At 33.5% G+C, this 21,450-nt stretch overlaps 2 protein-coding genes across 2 annotated transcripts; one reads left to right on the top strand and one right to left on the bottom strand.

Moving 5' to 3' along the window:
- Positions 1–1,913: 1,913 nt before the first annotated feature.
- LOC145618369 (NAC domain-containing protein 90-like) lies at positions 1,914–7,895 on the top strand. The gene is made up of 3 exons (XM_081673139.1): positions 1,914–2,250; positions 2,869–3,170; positions 6,913–7,895. The coding sequence occupies exons 1-3, from the start codon at positions 2,100–2,102 to the stop codon at positions 7,258–7,260; spliced, it is 801 nt and encodes a 266-aa protein (XP_081529265.1). The 5' UTR covers positions 1,914–2,099; the 3' UTR covers positions 7,261–7,895.
- Positions 7,896–10,356: 2,461 nt separating this feature from the next.
- Positions 10,357–17,795, bottom strand: LOC145617395 (vacuolar protein sorting-associated protein 55 homolog). Its single transcript, XM_081672094.1, has 5 exons — positions 17,738–17,795; positions 17,599–17,650; positions 11,926–11,965; positions 11,755–11,839; positions 10,357–10,816 (listed from the first exon to the last, which is right to left on the bottom strand). Exons 2-5 carry the CDS (start codon positions 17,611–17,613, stop codon positions 10,633–10,635), a joined length of 324 nt encoding a protein of 107 aa, XP_081528220.1. The 5' UTR covers positions 17,614–17,650; positions 17,738–17,795; the 3' UTR covers positions 10,357–10,632.
- Between the last annotated feature and the right edge of the window lie 3,655 nt (positions 17,796–21,450).

Consider the following 21,450-nt stretch of genomic DNA (forward strand, 5'->3'; position numbering starts at 1 on the left):
TTTCAAAAATAAGATTATATATTTAAATTTTAAATTGTATGGTACTGTAGCAATTATTTTTGCAAATATTAGAAAGAAAAATGCAATTTTATGGTTTGTGGTAGAGAAATTTTCGAGTACATCATTTTAGAAATTAATATAGCAACAATAGAATTCAAAACAATTGTGAAGTCAGTTTTGTGGTTCCAATGAATCTAGTTATAAAGAGACGAAATTGACAAATCGAATTCGTTAGTGAAAGAAATGTATTTCTATAATTTATTTATTTCTAGTGTTTGTAATTTTGTGTATTTTATGAGGTTGAAGATTATGATAATCGGATTATGATATAGGAGTATGTTTTTTTGTCATCATATGTACTGCATACTCTGATTTGATCTATACTCTTTTTTAAGAAAATTGGAATTGAACATGCTCTTTGAGACTAATCAACATGCTCTTTAATTATAAATTATACAAGTATTCTTTAAGATAGCTTGCATAGGCGGGTTAAAAATATTTTTTTTGGGTCTAAGTAATATATCCATTTTAATTACTTGAATACATAGTATATGTTCTTTTGGGTTCATGTTCATTTGCTTTAAGACCTTTAACCCTATGTCCCTTTGGAGTTCATAATCTTCATAATATTTTGATAGAATATAAAACATATTCCTGGGTCTCAACCATCATCTTAAACTTTTGGTTGAATTGGTCCTCTAACATGATATCAAGAGCCAACGTGACACAAAGGTCACGGGTTCGAATCTCACCCACCCCTCCTTTAAAGTGGAATTAATTCGCACCAGGTATGAGTGGGCCTGTGTTGCATCCACATTTCAAGCCCAAAGGGCCTTTCATGTGAGGGGGAGTGATAGAATATAAAACATATTCCTAGGCCTCAACCATCAGCTTAAGCTTTTGGTTGAGTTGGTCCTCTAACATATTTTCTTTATCCTTTATGCACTTTTGAGATCATGTTTATTATTTTGTTTAGCTTTTATGCTCATAGTGATCCATGTCCGTTCTTTGAATTTACCCTCATGCTCTTTGGGATCGATAGTTATTGAGGGATGCGTGTTATATGTTTTATTGAGTGTCATTTTTTAAACAGGTGCACAATGCGCATTTTTGGTGAAATCTAACTTTTAATTCATTTTTTGTGGTAAATTAAAAAATTACAAGATTGGGTGGTAAAAGACAATTTTTGTTTTTTAAGTGTGGTAAAAGACAATTGTTGTTTTTCAAACGGTAAAAGTCAAATTTTTCTAAAAATAAGCTTCAGGTCTAAAATGGTCATATATGTCAATTATTTACTCCCTCCGTCCCCTTTTGATAGTCCCTTATGGGCAAATTTTTGTCCCAAAATGTTCACCTCATTTGCTTTTTCCAACAACCATTAATATTATTTTTTTTATCAAAATTCTCTCGAATTTGCAACAATACTTGTGCAAATTTAAATTTCCTATGTAAATTTTGTTTTCCCATGTAATTTTATTACTTTTTCTCTCTACTTTTTTACATACCCAATGTCAATTTATTTCTTCAATGTAATTTTACTATTCTTATTTATATTTATTAATTCCCGTGAAAAATGCCCATAAGGGACTATCAAAAGGGGACGGAGGTAGTAGTAATTAAGGGGGTATTTATCTATATATATCTATATTAAAACTCAAGGCAAAACAAAAGGTGTAGTTAGTATCTTAATCATATCTTCATCACAAGAATCACAAGATTCACAACATAATTCTTTATAAGCTTGACTAACCGTTTCATTTAATAATAGTCTATCTTGTACTTCACAATTACACACGCTATAGCTTGAATATTATTCTTCATCAAACCGTGTCATTAAGAGTACAGTGACCTTTTTTTTTTTTTTTTTTTTTAACGCATCATAACTTTTCTAAGAAATTTCCACACGTTTTCTTTGTTGCCCTTTTGATTGTGTTCCATTATTTATTCATTCATTGATTTCATTCATTCTTATCATCATTATACATTCACTTGATCTTCGTCTTTTTTTTAATTTGCTTACACTTTTGTTATTTATTGGTGTTTTTTCTTAAAACAAAAAAAAAAGAAGTGAAGTTGATGAAATAATAATTAATTGTATAATGGAAGCACCAGGGTTTCGATTTTATCCTACAGAAGAAGAGTTATTATCATTTTATCTTCAACAAAAGCTTCAAGGACGAGCAACACAAGATATCGATGGTGTTATACCTGTGGTTTATATTTATGATTATAATCCATGGGATCTTCCACGTATGTTATTTTCGATCTCGATCCTTTGATTTTTAAACTTTGATCACCATTGTTTCATCAAGTCACTTAACTCCGGTTTTTACTTCTATCATTTGGAATTATTAGTCACATTATAATCGAGATTTAGTCAATTACATTATACATTATACGTATTATAAGTGATCATTAATTAATACGAAATGGATAATAACCATAACTAAAATGTTAAAGTAGCAAGGTAGCTTAGTAAGCTATCTCATCAAGTGACAACGTATATATTCCCTTTGTCAGCATAAATGCAAAATCGGACCAATTATATTTTGGTGTCTAGATACCTTTCTTAGCGAGTGTTTTCTTTGATTTCTACAATAATAATAATAATAAAAATTTAAAAATTCTAAAGATCAAATACTTGATCTTATTATTACACTCAATTTTTGAGATATATATAATATATATATTAGGTTAACTTTATACATAAGTAAAAAAAAACTGAGCCCTATTTTTATTTTTTTCCTATTTAAAATTTTATAAAATTGTATAAAACCTATTTCTTCCCTAGTTTATTTTCCCCCCTTTTGTTTTAGCTAGCTGAAAAAAGTTCCACTCTAAAAAGATAATATTATTCATGCATTGCAGAATTATCAGGGGAGCGATGTAGGAATGATCCACAGCTGCAAGAATGGTTCTTCTTCATACCAAAGCAAGAGAGAGAAGCTAATGGAGGACGGCCGAATCGACTTACCACCTCCGGTTACTGGAAGGCCACCGGGTCTCCTAGTTACGTCTACTCCTCGAATAAAGTCATTGGTATTAAGAGGACTATGGTTTTTTACCGTGGCCGAGCTCGTAGTAGATCAGGCTCTAAGACTGACTGGAAGATGAATGAGTACATAGCCATTGATGATCAATCCTCATCTTCTACAAATCCTGCTCCATCTGTAAGTATTTTTGTAACTTTATAGTTTATACTACCTCAGTGTCATACTATTTGCAACTTTTGAATTTCTAGATCAAGTTGTGTGTTTTATTCACCTGAGTTTCACTAATCTTATCTTATTTAACTTACTTAGCTTATTTGTACTTATTAATAGACTTATTAGATAGACTTTATTAAAACTTATTTTAGTTATTATACTTGATACTTGGATATAACCCGTACTGGAACTTATTTATCCGAAACTGAACTTGAAATAAGTGAAAAATAAGGTGAATATAACATGGCCTAAATGACCCACCCTAAATGGCCCACATTGAGAAAAAAAAGAGAGAGTTCAATGCTTTATAGGGTTTTGAAATAGAACCTTCTCGAGGTAAAAGAAGTGTTAATAGCTAGAAATTGCTACTTGGTAAAGCTACAAATCTTCGTAAAGAGACTAATACTCTTGACTCTTGAGGTTAAAATTAGTGACATGTTTAATTTTAATATTGTTTTAAGATAATGTTAATCAAACTAATTAAAAAAAATTGTAACTTTACCAAGTAGCAATTTCTACGTGATCAACACCGGAAAATAAAAGTCAGCAATGACTTTTCGATCAAGGGGTCACTTACAACATTTTCCCTTTTATAAGGTAGTTTCGTTTAATATATTTTTTATTAGGTGGTTTCTCACAAAAAAAAAATAAATTATAAGGTAATTTTTCACAAAATATTCTTCTTATATAGAGTAATATATTCATATGAAATTTTGTTAGATTATTCACAATTTATAGTTTCAAATTTTAATAATTTTACCTAATATGTGAACTCCATAATTACGCCGTACATTTTTTTTTTAAAGCTAAGTTGTACACTAATTAGTGGTAATATTTACGGAAGACTATTCAATGACTACAATAAAATTGTGGCTATTGTAATTAGTTTTAATCTTGTCCCTATATTTTTAATAATCAATCTTGCCCATTCATTCAATTGACTTCAATTTTGACCAAGAAATGAAGAAAAAAAAAAATCTTCTTGATTATGATTAAAACAAACTGTTTTTAAAAAAACTGAAACTTTGCCTCTTGCCATTGACGATTCTCCGATCTCCATTAAAATAAACCAACTTTTGCTTTTGGTTTGTTAACAATAACTTTGCATCAAATTTATAACAAAATTGAATCAGCCTCCATGATTGAAAATGCTCCGTAAGAAAAAAGGAAAAAAATGAAGATAAAGATATGAATATTGTGAGATTTGTCTCTAATTTTCAAGAAATCAATCATTTGATGTTAAAGGTAATAAATCCATGAAAACATCAATTAAGATAGATCATTACTCTGTATAAGTTTAATCCTTCAACTAAATTTTCCGATATTAAAAAAGATAAAATTTTGTTATTTTATTTTATTTAATTTAATTTTAATTTTTATCATTTTAATAGGTGTATTTTAAAGTCATCTATATGGATGGATGTGATGAAGTTTGTTAATTGGAGGGTTGAGATTTACTCAGTTACAATGGCCACAATTTTATTGTAGCCATTTGAAAACTGTCCAATATTTACGCATAATATAAAATTGTATGAACAAAAAAAAAAAATCAATAAATAAATAAAATAAAAAAATTAATACCTTTACTAAGGTTGCCACTTTTTTTTAATCAATTGAAGTATAATGTAGGATGAGTGTAATTTTCAAAGTGTTAAGATCTTGTTATAGATTGATTTCAATATTTCAGCGATACTTTTGAAATAGTGGCCGGAATCTTTGTTAATCAATTTAGTAATTACCTACTTCGTAAGAGAGATTTTTTTTTTTTTTTTTTTTTTTTTTTTTGTTTTTTGTTTTTTGTTTTTGTAAGGAGACGGCACATAAAACGTGACAATTTATGAATATAAAATGGCAGGTCATAAGATAAAAATATATACTCCTTCCGTCCCTTATTGATGGTCTCTTATGGCCAATTTAAAGTCTCAAAATGATAGTCTCATTTGCTTTTTTTAAGTACCATTAATATTAATTTTTTACCAAAATTCCCTTCAATTTGCAACAATATTTGTGTAAATTTAACTTTCAATATAAGACAATCTCCAATGATGAGACTCAACTTTGAGTATTGAAATACAAAATGAGTTGTTTTTTACCTCCAATGGTGATAACCAAACCACTTCTCAATTTGGGAACTCATATGAAGTCTAATTTTCCAATGATAAAACTTTCTAAAGTATTGTAATGTCACTTTCAATTATGGCCCACCAAATTATATTTTAAGATTTATAGAAAAAAAATAAAATTAAAACTTAAATAAATTACAAAACATATTACTCGTATAATATTGATAAGAGCCCACACTTTTTGTCAACTGAGACTCAAAGTTGAGTTTCTAAACTTAACAACTTTCTTTTGGAGTTGCTAAGTTTAGATACCAACTTATTGGTGTCCTTTGCAAAAAATATTCTTTCTCCTAAAAATACTAACTCAAATCTCACTATTGGAGAGGATTTAAATGGTGTTTTTCCATGTATTTTTATTACACTCTCTCTACTTTTTTGCATATTCAATGTAAATTTTTACCTCCTTTTATTTATATTATTAATTCCCGTGAAAATTACCTATAAAGGACTATCAATTAGGGACAAAAAGAATAATATGGAGTACTTCGTAATCGTTTAAAAGTACTAATTGCAAAGGTCTAATTGTATACTAAGACAAGCAAAAACAAATTTGCCCACTTTCAACACGACCGCTACTGTTTTAGGCAAACATACTTATTTTGTACGAAACTTGAACTTTTTTGTCGTCAAGATAGAATTATGGAAATTCTATTGAATTTGGTCGGGGTCGTTTTGTTTTCATTCGTCTTTTAGCAATAACCAATTTTTTTTATTACTCCAAAATTCCAAATGTTTTTTTGGCTTCTTTTGTCTGCTTACTAGATTAGCCTCGAGAGTAGTCTTCACTCTGTATCTTCAAAATGTATTGTCACAATCTTAATAATTTTTCTCCCTCAATATATTCGTTTTTGAAATTTTTTTGACTTATAAAAATAAGAGAAAATTCTCTAAATCTCAATCAATCTATAAGAATAAATATAGTTATATGAGATCTAGGGCATAATCACATTTACTTAATTTCAGTTCTGTTGTGCTTCAACCAGTTTACTTCAGCTCCAATCAGTTCAGTTCAGTTCACTTCTAATTTCTCTCTCTCATAAAATATTCATTTCAGCTCAGTTCAGTTCAGTTCAGCTCCAATCAGTTCAGTTCAGTTCAGCTCAGTTCAGTAAATATGAACATACCCCTAGTTTGAATTATTGATTCGTCTTAGTAAATTCATTTTTAATATCTAACTTTTATAGTTTTTATTAGTGTGAGATTTAAGATATTTGCGGTTAAAAATTTGCAAAAACTTGCATTAATTTACGTAAATAGGAATATTATTTTGAAATAGAGGGAGTCCTCAAATATTTGTGTAGTTTTATTGGGAATAAACAATGATCAAATATAAGTCATTCCATCTCTTCCAAAGATGACACAAGCTTATTTTTTCCTGCATCTTATGATTCTTATCAGTTTAAATAAAATAATTGCCTATTGTTAATTTGTTAGTAGTAGTACTCGTATGTATTTGTTGTTATTCGTTTGGGAAATATTTTACGTAACATTTCTGCATGCATAAAACATGCATCTTGCATGCTCATCTTTGAGATTACATTCGTAATTTGCTATCTCATTTTTATAAAATTTGATATATACAGCAAAAAGGAGAGTTCACAGTATGCCGAGTTTACATAAAATCAAAGTGCTTACGAGCATTCGATAGGCGGCCGGCTGCACCACCACTACCACCACCTCCACCACCTACGAACAGACCAGTACTAGTTCATCAAGTTGACAACAATGATCAACCAAGTTCATCTGAACAAGCTCGATCGAGGGTCGAGACTAGAAAGTGGAGATCAAATGAGAGTTCCTCGTCATCAGGGGATCATCAAGCTGCAGCTAATAATAATAATAATCAACTCAACATTTTAATGGACATGGAAATAGATGATCAGCAAGAGCTTCTATGGGAATGGGATGATTCTTGGATGAACAACTATTGAATTGAAGTTAGGAAATTTTGACAATTACCACCTTCTATTTTTTTTTTTTTTTAAAATTACCACATTCTATTTTCAAAAACATCAAAAGTTAGCACCTTCTTGTCCCCCAACTACCACATGACGTCATTTTGGGCTCATTCTTTCCCTTTCCTCTCTATTTCCGCATTTCTCATTCCTAACTTGATTCTCATCCCCCCCCCCCTTTCACTTTTTTTCCCCCAAACAATAAAAAACACATCAATTCACTCCTCCAAATCAAAACTGACGAACAATTATTGGTGATTTGGGGAAAAAAAGTGAAAGGAGAGATGAGAATCCAAATAGGAATGAGAAGTGTGAGGGAAATAGGGAGGAAAGGGAAAGAATGAGCCCAAAATGACGTCATGTGTTAGTTGGGGGGCAAGAAGGTGGTAACTTTTAATGTTTTTGAGAATAGAAGGTGGTAATTTTAAAAAAAAAAATAGAAGGTGCTAATTGCTAAAATGGACATAACAGAAAGGTGGTTTTTGTCAAAATTTCCTTGAATTTACTATTTAATTTGATGAGAAATTGAGAATGAACATTGACAAAAATGACAATTATTTGTTCTCACATTATGGTGAATGAGAAAAGATGTGGATCGATTTCTAACGTAAGATTTTAATTAGTATCAATGTCATAGAATTTAATTCACTAGTTCGTTGGTCTTAATTAATTATTTTTAAATAGAAAAAATCGATTGATTAGGTTGGATTTAAGTCGGATTATTGGATCAGGATAGCTGTTACATTACATACCAGCCCTAACAAAAATGTATCATTAGTTGGAAAATTCCAACTTTTTCAAGATGTATGTTACCGAAATATTATTCCATAGCCAAAATAGCGACTTGATATTAGTCCGTATATTTATGCATAATTTTTTTCAACATTGCATTTTATTGATTTGAAATTATTTTAATTAATATTCTTGTAATTTAGATAAAGAGAACATGGTTTTATTGGTCTTTATTGAAATTTTTTGTTCCTTAAAAAAATTGTATTTTTAGGGTAAAAGAAAATAACCGCTAGTTGAATGAATTGAGACTTATTGAGAGCCTCTTCATTTGTTTTTTTTTTTTTTTTTTTTTTTTTTTTTTTTTTATATTCCTTAATCTTTATATTATACTTCCTCCATTCCTTTTTAATTGACGAGTATAATTTTAACACTATTCATAAACATTACTTTAACTAGTTTTATTTAATTTTCTGATTATTTTTTTACCGTCAAACATATTCGTTGATATCTTGTTAGAACCGTTTCAAAATAAATTTTATTAAAACCAACTTCTAAAAAAATTTACTTGTTGGCAAATATAATAATAATAATAATAATAATAATAATAATAATAATAATAAAGTCATACAGTCAACTAAAAAAACAAAGGAAATACGGAATACTGTATAAGCCGAAAATCCAGCCCTCGCGCACTCTCCCTGTGTAGCTTCTACTCCGTACATTGCATGCATTCTCAATCACGCATTCATTTAACTAATGGCTATCCGTTGAAGTTGGTTGTCCTTGGTCATAAGGGTGTTCTTGAAAGTTTTCGAAAAGAGAAAGAAAAGTAAAATGTAACACTACAGAAGAATTTAGGATAGATTTAGGTATCTTTTATTTCATGCATGTGAATTGTGAAAAAGAAAACTTGGTAGTCTTGGACCATCTATCACTCAAAAGACCAATATTGAAATTTTCAATTAAATGGGAAAAGAATAGCCGACAATGTAATCCGAGGAAATCTAACTAAATTCTAGTTCAAGTAAATATTCAAGAGTACACCATATCTCATTCAACAGATTTTGCATGCACTCAAAATTGAATTGGGACCAACGATTTTACTTTATTTCCATCCCTTTTCATTGAGAGCTGGTAGTCTGGTACGGTTTGTTATTTTCTCTGTTTCTCTAAAATGTGCAACACAAAGTCTTATATGTGGCTGGCTACACCGTGTGGCCAACTACTATAGGATTTACTTCGCTAGTGTAATGGAGGTTACTTGGTTAGTGTTAAAGGGATTACTTCTTCATTGTTATAGAGTTACTCGATTAGCGTTACAGGGGTTACTCGGTTGGTATTACAGGGGTTACTTAATCAATGTTATAGGGGTTACTTTAAGTGGCCACACGGTGTGACCGGCCGCACACAAGACGAGCTGAATTTGCAAACGTTCTATTTTACATTCTTTGTATTGGTTTTTGCCTCCCTCTATCTTACACACCTTAGCTCAACTTCTTCTCCTGCCCAAGCCCAACACACCACTCAGGCCCAAACCGTGCCTCTCTACCCAACGGCCCAAATCCATCCCCCATCTCTTACTAGATCCCCTACTTGGGCCACCTCTACATCAGGCCTCCCCTACCATATGTCCCACCATTTCAGCCCAACCCCCTCAAATTAGCAACCCAAGCCTTTCTCCTCAAATGGCCACACGCAGCTCACATGGGATTTTTAAACCCAAAACACTAATGACCATCTAATGTCAATGTTATTCCTTGTACGTGGCTTTATCGCTACAAGAAAAATGCTAACGGTGGCAAGAATCAATAGGTGGGAGTCGATTGTGATGAAACATTTAGTCCAATGGTCAAACCTGCAACCATCCGCTCCATTCTTAGCATTGCATTGTCTAAATCTTGGTAGATAGTCTAGATACATCAAATGGATGTCAAAAATGCTTTTCTCAATGGCGACCTTGAAGAAACTGTCTACATGCACCAACCTCCCGACCTTCGAGACAAAACCAAGCCATCTCATGTCTGCCTCTTTAAAAGGCACTCTATGGACTCAAGCAAGCCGTTCTAGCTTGGTACCGTCGGTTTGCAACATTTGTCTCCACCGTTGGTTTTATCCATAGCAAATCCGACCACTCCTTGTTCATCTACTGTCATGGCAAGAATGTTGCTTACATATTGCTCTATGTCGACAATAGTTTGAATGGCGTATCTCACAAAGTTAACTTCCCAAATCTTAAAGAGTTTTTTAACCTTCGATTCAAACCTTTGGAAACTAGAAAACATGTAAGAACTTCAGGAATCAAGTTAAGTGGTTCAGCTTTGGTAGAATGAGAAATCTTGCTTCAATTAAACATCACAACTTTGAATTGATAGCTTCAAGAATGAACTCAAGAAAGGATACAGGTAGAAAATAAGTTTATACATGAATTAGTATGTTGCTTCAATAAACGCCACAACCCAAAATATACATTTGCTGGACACGATAACGTACATTACTAAAGCTTCTTATGTACCAGTGTACAGTTCATACCACACCGTTTTCTTCCAGCGGCTACCAACAGATACCGAAAGCCCTCTGCTTCTATCAGCTCCAGACAGCTCAATTCTTAATTGCTCCCTACCAATCGTCATCAAGGCTAGCACGGTGAAAGCACAAGACAGTACAGACAAATAAGAAGAAAGATGCTAATTCGATGAGCATAGCTCCAGTCTCTATTAGATGGGCATGTCTAAGAATCATAGGAATTGCAATGCTTCCCACGGCAGAAGCTCCCGTCAAGAACTTAGCAGCATCTATCCAGCTGCATATAAACACACGAACACAGAATTAAATGAAACTCCAGCAAAGAGTGAAGCAATATGCAATATGCTGTCAAACATCTAGCAGACCCACAAATAGTGAAACCGTAGACAACTAAATTACCAAAAATTCATGAAATATACATAATGCTCACAAAAGCATTTACCTAATGGGTCATATAGGCACATAGCAATGTAAAACCAGTCATAGCTATAAATTTCATTCAGAACAAGAAAAGCTAAAGGAAAATAACATTGATTTCAACATAATTGCAGTATAATGTTCCAAAGCTATTCCCTCAAACCTAAATATCGACACCTTACAAAATAAGGCACTTGCTTAATCTCTTCTCATCAACACTAAACATTCATATTTCACCCCATTATCTTAATTGCAAAACATTGAATCTTTTTGTTTCCAATTCTTCTATTTACAGTGCGAAGTTGTTCGCGGATTATAGTGATACAATTACCAAAGTGTATAACATGACAATTTTAGTAAATATTGTGAAATTGGAATTAATGCCATTAAGAAGTCAAATAATAGCTTTCCCTCTCTCTCTCTTTTCTCTTGTACCTTTCTGCCAATTGATGGATCCCACTTTCCCTCTATCTCTCTCTTCTCTTGTACCTTTCTGCCAACTGATGGATTCCACTTTCTCTCTATCTATCTTCCCCAATGCCTTCTGCCAATAAGTCCCATCTTATACACTTTGGTAATTGTATATTAAGCTATCAAAAATAATATGCTACATGAGCTAAATTTAGTCAATTCACCAGAAATTCTAGGCTTGCCTTACTTTCCCACATACTTTCATCTAACACAAATACAGGGATCCCAAACCACCACTATATGAGCAGGCATATACTGGTCACCATTACTGCAAAATGCCAATTGATGATTTGATGTAATATAAAGTGATAGTCTTACGACTCTTACCCTCCACCATCTCGACTTACTAAGAATTGCGTGGAGCCACCTCCAAAGAACATGCATGGCATGGGAACTACCACATACATTAGAGCTACAAAAAACATAACAGCCAAGTCATCATATGCAATGCAAGCATAATCCAATTCTCTTCTCTAATGCACAGACACCAGAACATACCTGACAACAAAGGCCACCAGTTACTGTAAATTGCACAAGCCTGCAACAAACAAACAGAAGTAAAAGAATTTTAAAATAGCAGAATAGAGCCATCCAGTCAAAATTAAAAAGCTTATCAAATCATGACTCTTATCAGTGGAGCTGATATAGTAGCTGATCAGCATCCTCTCAATTTATAATAAATGGACAAAACCAAACACCCCACTAAACTATCTTCCAATTCAACTCGAGATAAAGTGACTTTTTCAACTGAGGGTCAAATAAATTTCTGACAAAAGCTGAATACTTATTAGTAGAAGATCCCATAGATTATTGGATACCTTAATGAAATGGTACAGACACCACAAAAGGGCATCCCTAAAGCACAATTTGGACGGACAAATCTAATGATAAGAATTTAAACACTTAAGAATTGTATCGTCATTGAGACATTGTATATATCCAGATCGATGAAAATCAAATGATAGAGAAATCACTCTCAAAGTTTAAAGCTGATAATATTATAAAATCACAATAATACAGCTAAAGAGGCTTTACAAAATATTCTAAATTGGCCTTTAATTTTTTTTATTTTTATTTTTTTTAATTATTTAAGAGACTAATGATAAATTGAATGATCGCATTCTTAATTCAATCTGTGGCATTCAATAAAATGAATGCAATAGACAGCTCATATGTTGCCCCAAATTTGAATGTAGAAGATATCATTGTTGTATGTTGTAGACATGGCAAAATCTTTTTCCTTAACAATAATCAATGGGGCATCAACAATGAATCCAAAAGCAGCACATCTAAACCATCATCTATGGAGATGGTATTGGTTGTATAAAGTAAAGAAAGGGTACATCAAGGGATAAAACCAAAACCTATCACGAAAACTCTTGTTCACAAATGAATTTCACGAAAGATAAAATTTCCAATATATTCAATCAAGTGAATCTAGCTGATTAGATCCACTCCATCAAACTAAGTAATTGGTAAACAAAATTGGGATGTGTCGTCACCATGACCTATGTTAAATTCAAAGGGAACATTATACGTATTTTACACTCAGTAAACTCTTTCCCTTTTTCCCAACAAAATTTAGGCAATATAAAAAGAGCATAAAATAGATAATCGATGCACTATTTTTCCTTGCTATGGCTGTTTATCTCATAGGATTTTACTTAGCAAGGACATCAATGAGCAACTAGTTGTAATGGACCCAATGGTCAGACCACCTAAGCCGCCAATACGCTTCCAATATCAAGGAAAGGGCAAGCAAATCTTTCAAGCAGCCACATTACAAGCTGTGGAAGCACAAGTTCCACAAGAGGACAAATCCAATTAATGTCTGATTTTCTGAAACGGGAGGATGCACACACCAAGTAGTGGAGCATTGTAGTAGCATTGTAATGTTGAATGAGACAAAAACAATTAAATGTCAGTTGCTTTTGGTAGTTTTGCATTGGATATATAATGAGTGTTGGGTAGTAAGAAAGGCATGTGATTCTACTGGTGTATTTGAGATTTGTATCCTCAAGAGTCAAGATACGTTATTGGAGAGTTGTAACTTAAAGTTACTAAAACCATACAATCAAACTATTATCTTTTGCTGGCTAAATCTCTTTGTTCTCTCTTATACTCGTGTGTTTGTATTGTGGATTTTTGAATCTATCACACTAAGAATACCTTATTAAGGATGGACATTAAAGAGGCAGCACTTTTGATCAATGGACGGTGAAGAGAATGTCAAATATAGCACAATAGTGTCAAATATAGCACCGGCTATTGGTAATGACTATTCGTCTGAAAGAGAAGGCGAAGAAAAAAGTTAGACAAGAAGAACCAAGGATAAGATGGTGGACCCTAAGGGATGCAAAAGCTAAGGTTTTTACAGAAAAGGTAATTGAAGAAGCGGATTGGGATGGAGAGGTGGATCCGGACATGACTTGGTTACGAATGAAGAACTGTTTCCTAAGAGTGGCCAAAGAGGTCTTAGGGGAAGTAAGGGGAAGAACTTCGGTACAGAGAGATACTTCGTGGTGGAATGAAGAGGTGAAAGCAGTAATTAAGCAAAAAAGGGAATGCTATCAAGCCTTAGGAAAATGTAGGAGTGATGAAACCTTTGCAGCGTATAAGGAGGCTAAGAGTAAGGCAAAGGCAGCTGTTCGCCAAGCAAAAGAAAAGGCATATCAGGAGGTTTATGAAAAGCTTGATTCCAAGGAGGGAGAAAGGATCATTTATAAGATGGCAAAGAGAAGACAAGAGGCAAGGAAGGATATTGGCATGGTGAAGTGTGTCAAAGATAAGAACCAAATGGTCCTAGTGCAAGAGGAGGGCATCAAGGACAGGTGGAAGGGGTACTTCGATGAATTATTTAATGGAAGTAATGGAGTTGTGATAGGAGATACCTCTATGAGTGATGAAGAAATCAACATGGAGTATGTGCGAAAGATTAGGAGAGTAGAGGTGGAGATTGCACTGAGGAAGATGAAACCTAAGAAGGCGGTTGGCCCTGATGGGGTACCGATAGAGGTGTGGAGGTGTTTGGGTAAGATTGGTATTGATTGGTTAACAAACCTTTTCAACAAGATATGGACGGCTACAAGGATCCCACAAGATTGGAGGAAGAGCACCTTGGTCCCGGTTTATAAAAACAAAGGAGACGCTCAAGATTGTTCTAACTATCGAGGAATTAAGCTTATGAGCCATACTATGAAGTTGTGGGAAAGGGTGATTGAACAAAGGTTGAGGGCATGCACAAGCATTTCAGATAACCAATTTGGTTTTATGCCTGGGAGATCTACTATGGAGGCAATCCATTTGATAAGACAAATGATGGAGTTTTATAGGGTAAAGAAGAAAGATCTTCATATGGTCTTTATTGATTTAGAGAAGGCATATGACAAGGTGCCAAGAGAGATACTTTGGTGGGCAATGTTGAAGAAAGGTATCCCACGAAGGTATGTAGACCTAGTTAAGGATATGTATCGGGATGTGTCAACAAATGTGAGGACATGCGGAGGGTTGACAAAAGATTTCCCTATTACAATCGGATTGCATCAAGGGTCTGCATTAAGCCCTTTTCTTTTTGCAACGGTTCTAGATGAATTAACTAGACCAATTCAAGATGAGGTTCCATGGTGTATGCTGTTCGCAGATGATATCGTTTTGGTGGATGAGACTAAGGATGGGGTTAATGTCAAGTTGGAGCAATGGAGGCAAAGGTTGGAATCTAGAGGGTTTAAGCTAAGTCGGAGTAAGACTGAATATTTGGTATGTCGTTTTGGCACTCAGAGGGGGACAAGCAATGAAGTGGTGAGTTTGGATGGAAAGGATTTGACCATGAGTGAATGTTTTAAGTACCTAGGGTCGATCATTCAGAAGAATGGTGACATTGATCAAGACGTGACCCACAGGATTAAGTCAGGGTGGCTTAAATGGAGAGCGGCCACGGGAGTGTTATGCGACCGCAGCATTCCCTTAAAGTTGAAGGGAAAATTCTACAGGACTGCCATAAGACCAGTGTTGCTCTATGGTACAGAATGTTGGGCTTCTAAGAAAGAGCATATTAAAAAGATGGAGGTTACGGAAATGCGCATGTTAAGGTGGATGTGTGGAAACACTTTAAGAGATAGAATCAGAAATGAGGTTATTCGCAAGAAAGTAGGTGTGGCGGGCATTGTAGATAAATTAAGGGAAAATCGTCTGCGTTGGTTTGGACATGTAAGACGGAGACCCGAGGGTGCACCGGTGCGAAGAGTGGAAGAGTGGGACCATGGAGGGATTAAACGAGGAAGAGGGAGACCAAAGATGACTTGGTTGGAAGGAGTGAGGAAGGATATGAAGTGCATGGATTTACGTGAGGATGAAGTTTTGGATCGTAAGGGATGGAGGAGAAAGATTTATGTTGATGACTACACGGAATAATCAAATTTGGTTCATGTTAGCCGACCCCACTTTTGGGATTAAGGCTTTGATTGATTGATTGATTGATTGATTGTGAATATGTTTTACATAACAATAATCTAATATGCTAGTAATGCATAGTAGTGTTATTAATTTTTGGAAAACTATTTGAAAAAGGCATACAACCTAACTCAGAATCTCAGATTCATAACTTGAAATGCCAATCTCCCAAGGATAAGAAATTATATTTAAATCATAAAATTCCTCATAGTCCTTTCACAAGTGCTCCATTCCATGATAAGATCGCAACATTTGCAACTAACTTGACTAAAATTATATTGCACTAAAAATAAAAAATAAAAAATAAATCCAAATTCCAAATACTCTTCTATATGTCACCAAGAAATTTCCTCAGGATAGTAGTTGCCTTTTATTAAAAAGAAATGCTTACAATCTCCTTGAATACTTCATACTCCTTATGCTTTATTCCCTATGATAATTCTGGTGTTCTCAAAGTCTCAAGAGATTTTCTCCCTCCCCTACACACTTCCCTATCTATATAGCTTTAACCATGCTTTTGCTTACCAACAATTTCCTCAGTATGGAGAAGCTTGCATAAGGGTGGACATTTATAACCCATAAAAGGAGAAACCATACCACCAGTTATTACAAAAATTAGGCCAAGTTCATAAATTCCTTTTGTTCCATCAAGCACTTCCCACTTTTCTTTTCGACCAATCCATAAATCTCTTCCCATGTTTACTTCATTTCTTTTTTAAATAGAGATAAGCTATTATTTTACCCCAACTTGGCCAACCTTGTGAGGGTAGATTTATAACAAAATTCTATCTCTCTCCTCAAAAAGTAGTTACAGGTATTAATTTATATTACTTTTTCCAAGGTATATGGATCATAAAAGGTGAGAAGAGGCTTTGAGGAATGGAGGAGATCAGGAAATACATTTTAAAGGCAAAAACATTTTTTAAATAATGAACTCCCATGGGTCAATTTGAAGTTGATTTACACTTCCATTTAAAAGTCACGGGTCTCTCCTTGGCTTGCCTACTTAACCCACTTTTGACATCATCTCAACTCACAAAATTGGTGTCATAACTCAAAACTCAATTTCCAAATCCTTGAAGCACATACTATTCTCTTTTTATCTTCCATTTTTTCATCGTTATTCTGATAGAGTTGCATGATAACATAGTTTAAAATGGTACATCCGTATTCCGCATATTTGTACAAACTAATCAAGTGGATCTTCAAAGCACCAAATAATAGCTCTCAACACTCAGTTGCATCATAATAATACCAAACCACAAAAGAAAAAGTACGAAAGTGTAACTATGTGGAAATGATATTTGAGATCTATGTTACTCCAACTCTACATTTTAACCCAAGTTCCCTCGACAATTCCCTCTGGGAACCAAAAACAAGCAAAAAATCATTAATATGGACACATGAGACACTTGGAAAAATGTGTAATGTGTTGAACTTATATGGTCACATAATATTTGCTTACAATATCTTGCTTTATTAGTTAAAAAGTTATGCCATAAGCACCAAAGAATACACTGAACTATGCAAAATTCTAAGAAACAATTGATCCATCAAAACTGAAAATTAATCACCCAAAACTAGAAGTGATAAATCACTATTAGAAAGCAATTAAACTTAACACAGACATCAATGTGGAGCGAGAACAACTAAGTAATTATTACAAAGCACATGTCAAAACCCAAAACACAACTAAAGAGAAGCTAATCATGAAGGACATACCAGTATCTGCAACATGATACTGACCGAGAACGTAAAGGCAAGCCCACAAAGCCTGCAAATTTACACGAACTAAGTCAAAATCTCCGCTTTTAACAAATACGGATAATACAAAACAAGCTCCTAACATATCGGTACTTACACTGCAGGAGAACGCAATAATCATTAGCCAGCAAGCCCACAACAATGCACCAAACAAGAAACAGTCAGCACAATAATTATCATATTTTGTTTGGAAATATCATCAAGTAACAGTAGTACAGTACAATACTCCAGCAATTTCAGTCGAACCAATCAGGAAAACAAATTCAAATTCTACCCCAATTTACAAAACATCAAAACTCATGAAATTCGGTGAAGAAAGAGAAACCCTAACTTTCTTCACCATCAAATTATGAACAATTCACAACTACAACATAATGATTCAACCTCGACGCAATTCAGAAACGAAATAGCAAGCATATATCACCGGAATTTAAATTAATCATGCAAAAAAATATGATGTGATCAAATTCAAAAGAATTAAACAGGAATTTAGGAGAGAGAAAACGATTATAAGAGAAAAGAATTGAACCTTCAACTGTCATCGCCATGATTGACAGAATTTGATCAAATTATCAAATTGAAATTGGGTAAATTGTGAATTGAAAGGAGATCAAATAGTTTGAAGATTGTAATTGGGAAATTGTTGTGGAGTGAAGAGTGGCATGGAAAGGGAAAGTCACCCCAGAAGCAAAATGAGGAGAGAGAATTTGATGGCTGTTGAAGGACTCTTAAGCTTTGTTTGGTTCAATTTTAGTGAAGAAAAGGAAAGGGAAAGGAAAAAGAACCAATGTGCAGGTCACGTGACCCTCATGTGCAGATCACGTGACCTGCACATTTTGGCAACTAAAAACTTGATTTAATTTTTTTTTTTTTTTTTGTTAAATACAACCAATGGTCACTTTTCGGCATTGACTTGGTTTTTTCTGACATTGACCCTCATGTGCTGGTCACGTGACCCTTATTTTACTAATCTTACCCCCTTTCTTCTAATTCCCACCCTAATTTCCCTCTTTCACTCTTTTGTTTCAATGCTCTTCAATTCAACCCTTCTTCCATTTTCAATTGAGAAAAACGATTGTTGTTAGTGCAAATTCAAAAGGGGCAAGAAACCCTAATTTTTTTAAATTACCTCCAAATTTGATGAAATGGCCAAGAATTACATAACAATGTAAGAGTATCGTTGGTCGAAATTAATTGTCAAACACAATAACTGAAATTAATAAAAAAAAAAAACTACTTTGCTTGAAAGATCTTCAATTGAGAGAACAACATAACAAGAGAGGAGATGATTTGAAATGAGAGAGTAATAGAGGGAAATTAGGGGGGAATAAGAAGAAAGGGGGTGGGATTAGTAAATAAGGTCACGTGACTTGCACGTGGGGGGTCAACGCTGAAAAGGACCAAGTCAATGTCGAAAGTGACTTTTGGTTGTCTTTAACAAAAATTTAGAATCAGGTTTTTAGTTGCAGAAAAATTTAACAAGGTTTTTTTCTGGGAAAAAAAAAAAAAAAAAGATTGTTTTAAAAGGTTTTTTCTGATAAATTTCCTTTTTTAATAGCTTGTTTGGTATTAGGATTTCATTTGAAATTCTAATTAGGCCAAATGAGTTTTTGGGTAATGCAAGAATTTGAGATTCTGATTTGGGCAAAATCCAAGCCTTTACATATTTATATTCTGGTTAATGAATTACAAATTACATCTCAAATGATGTAATTTCAAATTCTCACATTAAGTAAAAAATAAAAAAAATAAATAACATAAATAAAATTACCCTAATTTCTATATTCTACGGGTCTTTTTTCCTTTCCCGAATTTTTTTTCTTTTCTCTCCACCATTAAAGCAACTTGTGAGCTCTCTCCTAGGGCTAGGTTTTGGATCTTTCTCTCAACTCATATGTGGTAGCTTACTCTGAATCCTCCATTAAATAAAGCAACTTCTTAGCTCTCTTTCCTCCATCAAAGTGTACTATGTAATCTCTATTAAAGTAGTGTGTAAGCTTTCTATCCTCCATTGAAAAGCTTTGCTTTATTTTTGAATATCAATTGCCGACCACTTTAATGGCCGCCATCGAAAGGTTTCAGGCGCTTGGCTTGGATGTGACAATTTTGGTTGATTGATGCCATGATCTATATAATAATAGCAGATTTTGGTTGATTGATATCGATTTCTCACCTATTTGGGTCAACAATTTGGGGGATTTGGATGATCATATGTGGATGAGAGAGATTGGATGAACAATTTGGGATTTTGAATGTCAGGGTAAGATGAACAAGGAAAGAGAATTTGAATGATATTTGTAATTATAAGTTTTTTCCAAATAGAGACTTTGGAATTGAATGTCAGTAATTCAAATTCTATATATGAAATAGTAGATTTCAAATGAATTGCTTGAATCCAAACACTACATAATTTTTTCCATTACATTTGGCGGCGACATAAATGGTGGTGTTGGGGTAGGGGTTTATTATGGTGTTGGGTATGGTGTTTGTTGTGGTGTTAAATTTCGTCCATCATTGTTGTTAAGAAAGGATGAAGGCAGGTTGAGACGATGGAAGGAGACAGAAGAAAGAAGCCGAGTCAACATGTGAAGAGAGTAAATCAGTAAATGGTTCAGAAAATCAGGCTTGTTTGTCAAATTAAAGTTTATACTAACATCAATGCATTCCCTCTCATTGATTCATAATTTCCTTTTTTTTTAAAGATAACGGAGATGTATTAAAATAATAAAAACGTAGATCCATTGGGGTGGGTCTCCTACTTGACCCACCGCACTAACATCCCAGTTGTGAACATAGTTAGATATATAGTAAGATATTATTTAATGAATGTGTGAGAGATAGTGAGACTTAACATTTCGTCATGGAAAGAGAGATTTATTAAAACTTTAAAGTAATAGTGAGACCTTTTCTAAGTATAAAAATTAGTTTGGGACAATTGAAAATGAAAGTGCAACTTAATACGAAAAACACTACATTTACACTCGGTGTGTAAGAGGATTTTACACACTACAAATAGAATAATGACAACTCAGTTGTTCTCACAAAAAGGAGAGGAGAGGAAAAATAATTGGGGGGGGGGACTGGGTGGTATTATTTTTGGAGTATTGGCGGGTTTATGCTAGTCTTAGGTGGGAATGTTGTCACTGAGTGTCAAAGTGAATTTGGGTCTCACTTAATTACATCATTTTTGTCCTTAAATGTCCTTTATTGCTGTCATTGACATAGTTAGCATTTCTGGCGTATATAAGATGGGGATTGGTTTGATGAAAAAAATATCAATTAATTAGTTGGTTGGAAGTTAAAGTTCAGTTTGAAATTTGAATCAAAACCCTTTCAAAATTTTCAGAAAATTTCATTTGATTTGAATTGAAAAAATTTGGGCCCACAAAAAAAGATGCCATTTCACCCAATCACAAATGAGTGTGCAAGATCCTTTTACACACTGAGTGTAAATGTACTGTCTCCCAACTTAATATAGGACACATGTTATTTTGAAAATTACATGTCGAGACAATTCTAACAAGACTACATTTGAATGTGTTTGTCCTTGCATGTTAATGAATTTTTATGGTCAAAGTTTGAGCTCTTTAATCAAGACTATATACATCATTTTAAAATGCTTTGAGTATAACAAATGAAAACTTTGGTTTTCTTTTTCCTTTCATCCCAAAGTTCTTCAATCTTTAGGAAGAAAGGAAATTACAAGAACAAAAAGCACCTAAAAACTAGACATACTTATAATAATCATGTGTGCATAAGATGATTTTCAATCTCTCACTTCCTTATAATGACATGTAATGAAAATGAACA

This window comes from Chenopodium album, chromosome 26 (genome assembly GCF_948465745.1).
Source record: "Chenopodium album chromosome 26, dcCheAlbu1.1, whole genome shotgun sequence".
In the NCBI taxonomy this organism is placed as follows: Eukaryota; Viridiplantae; Streptophyta; class Magnoliopsida; order Caryophyllales; family Amaranthaceae; genus Chenopodium; species Chenopodium album.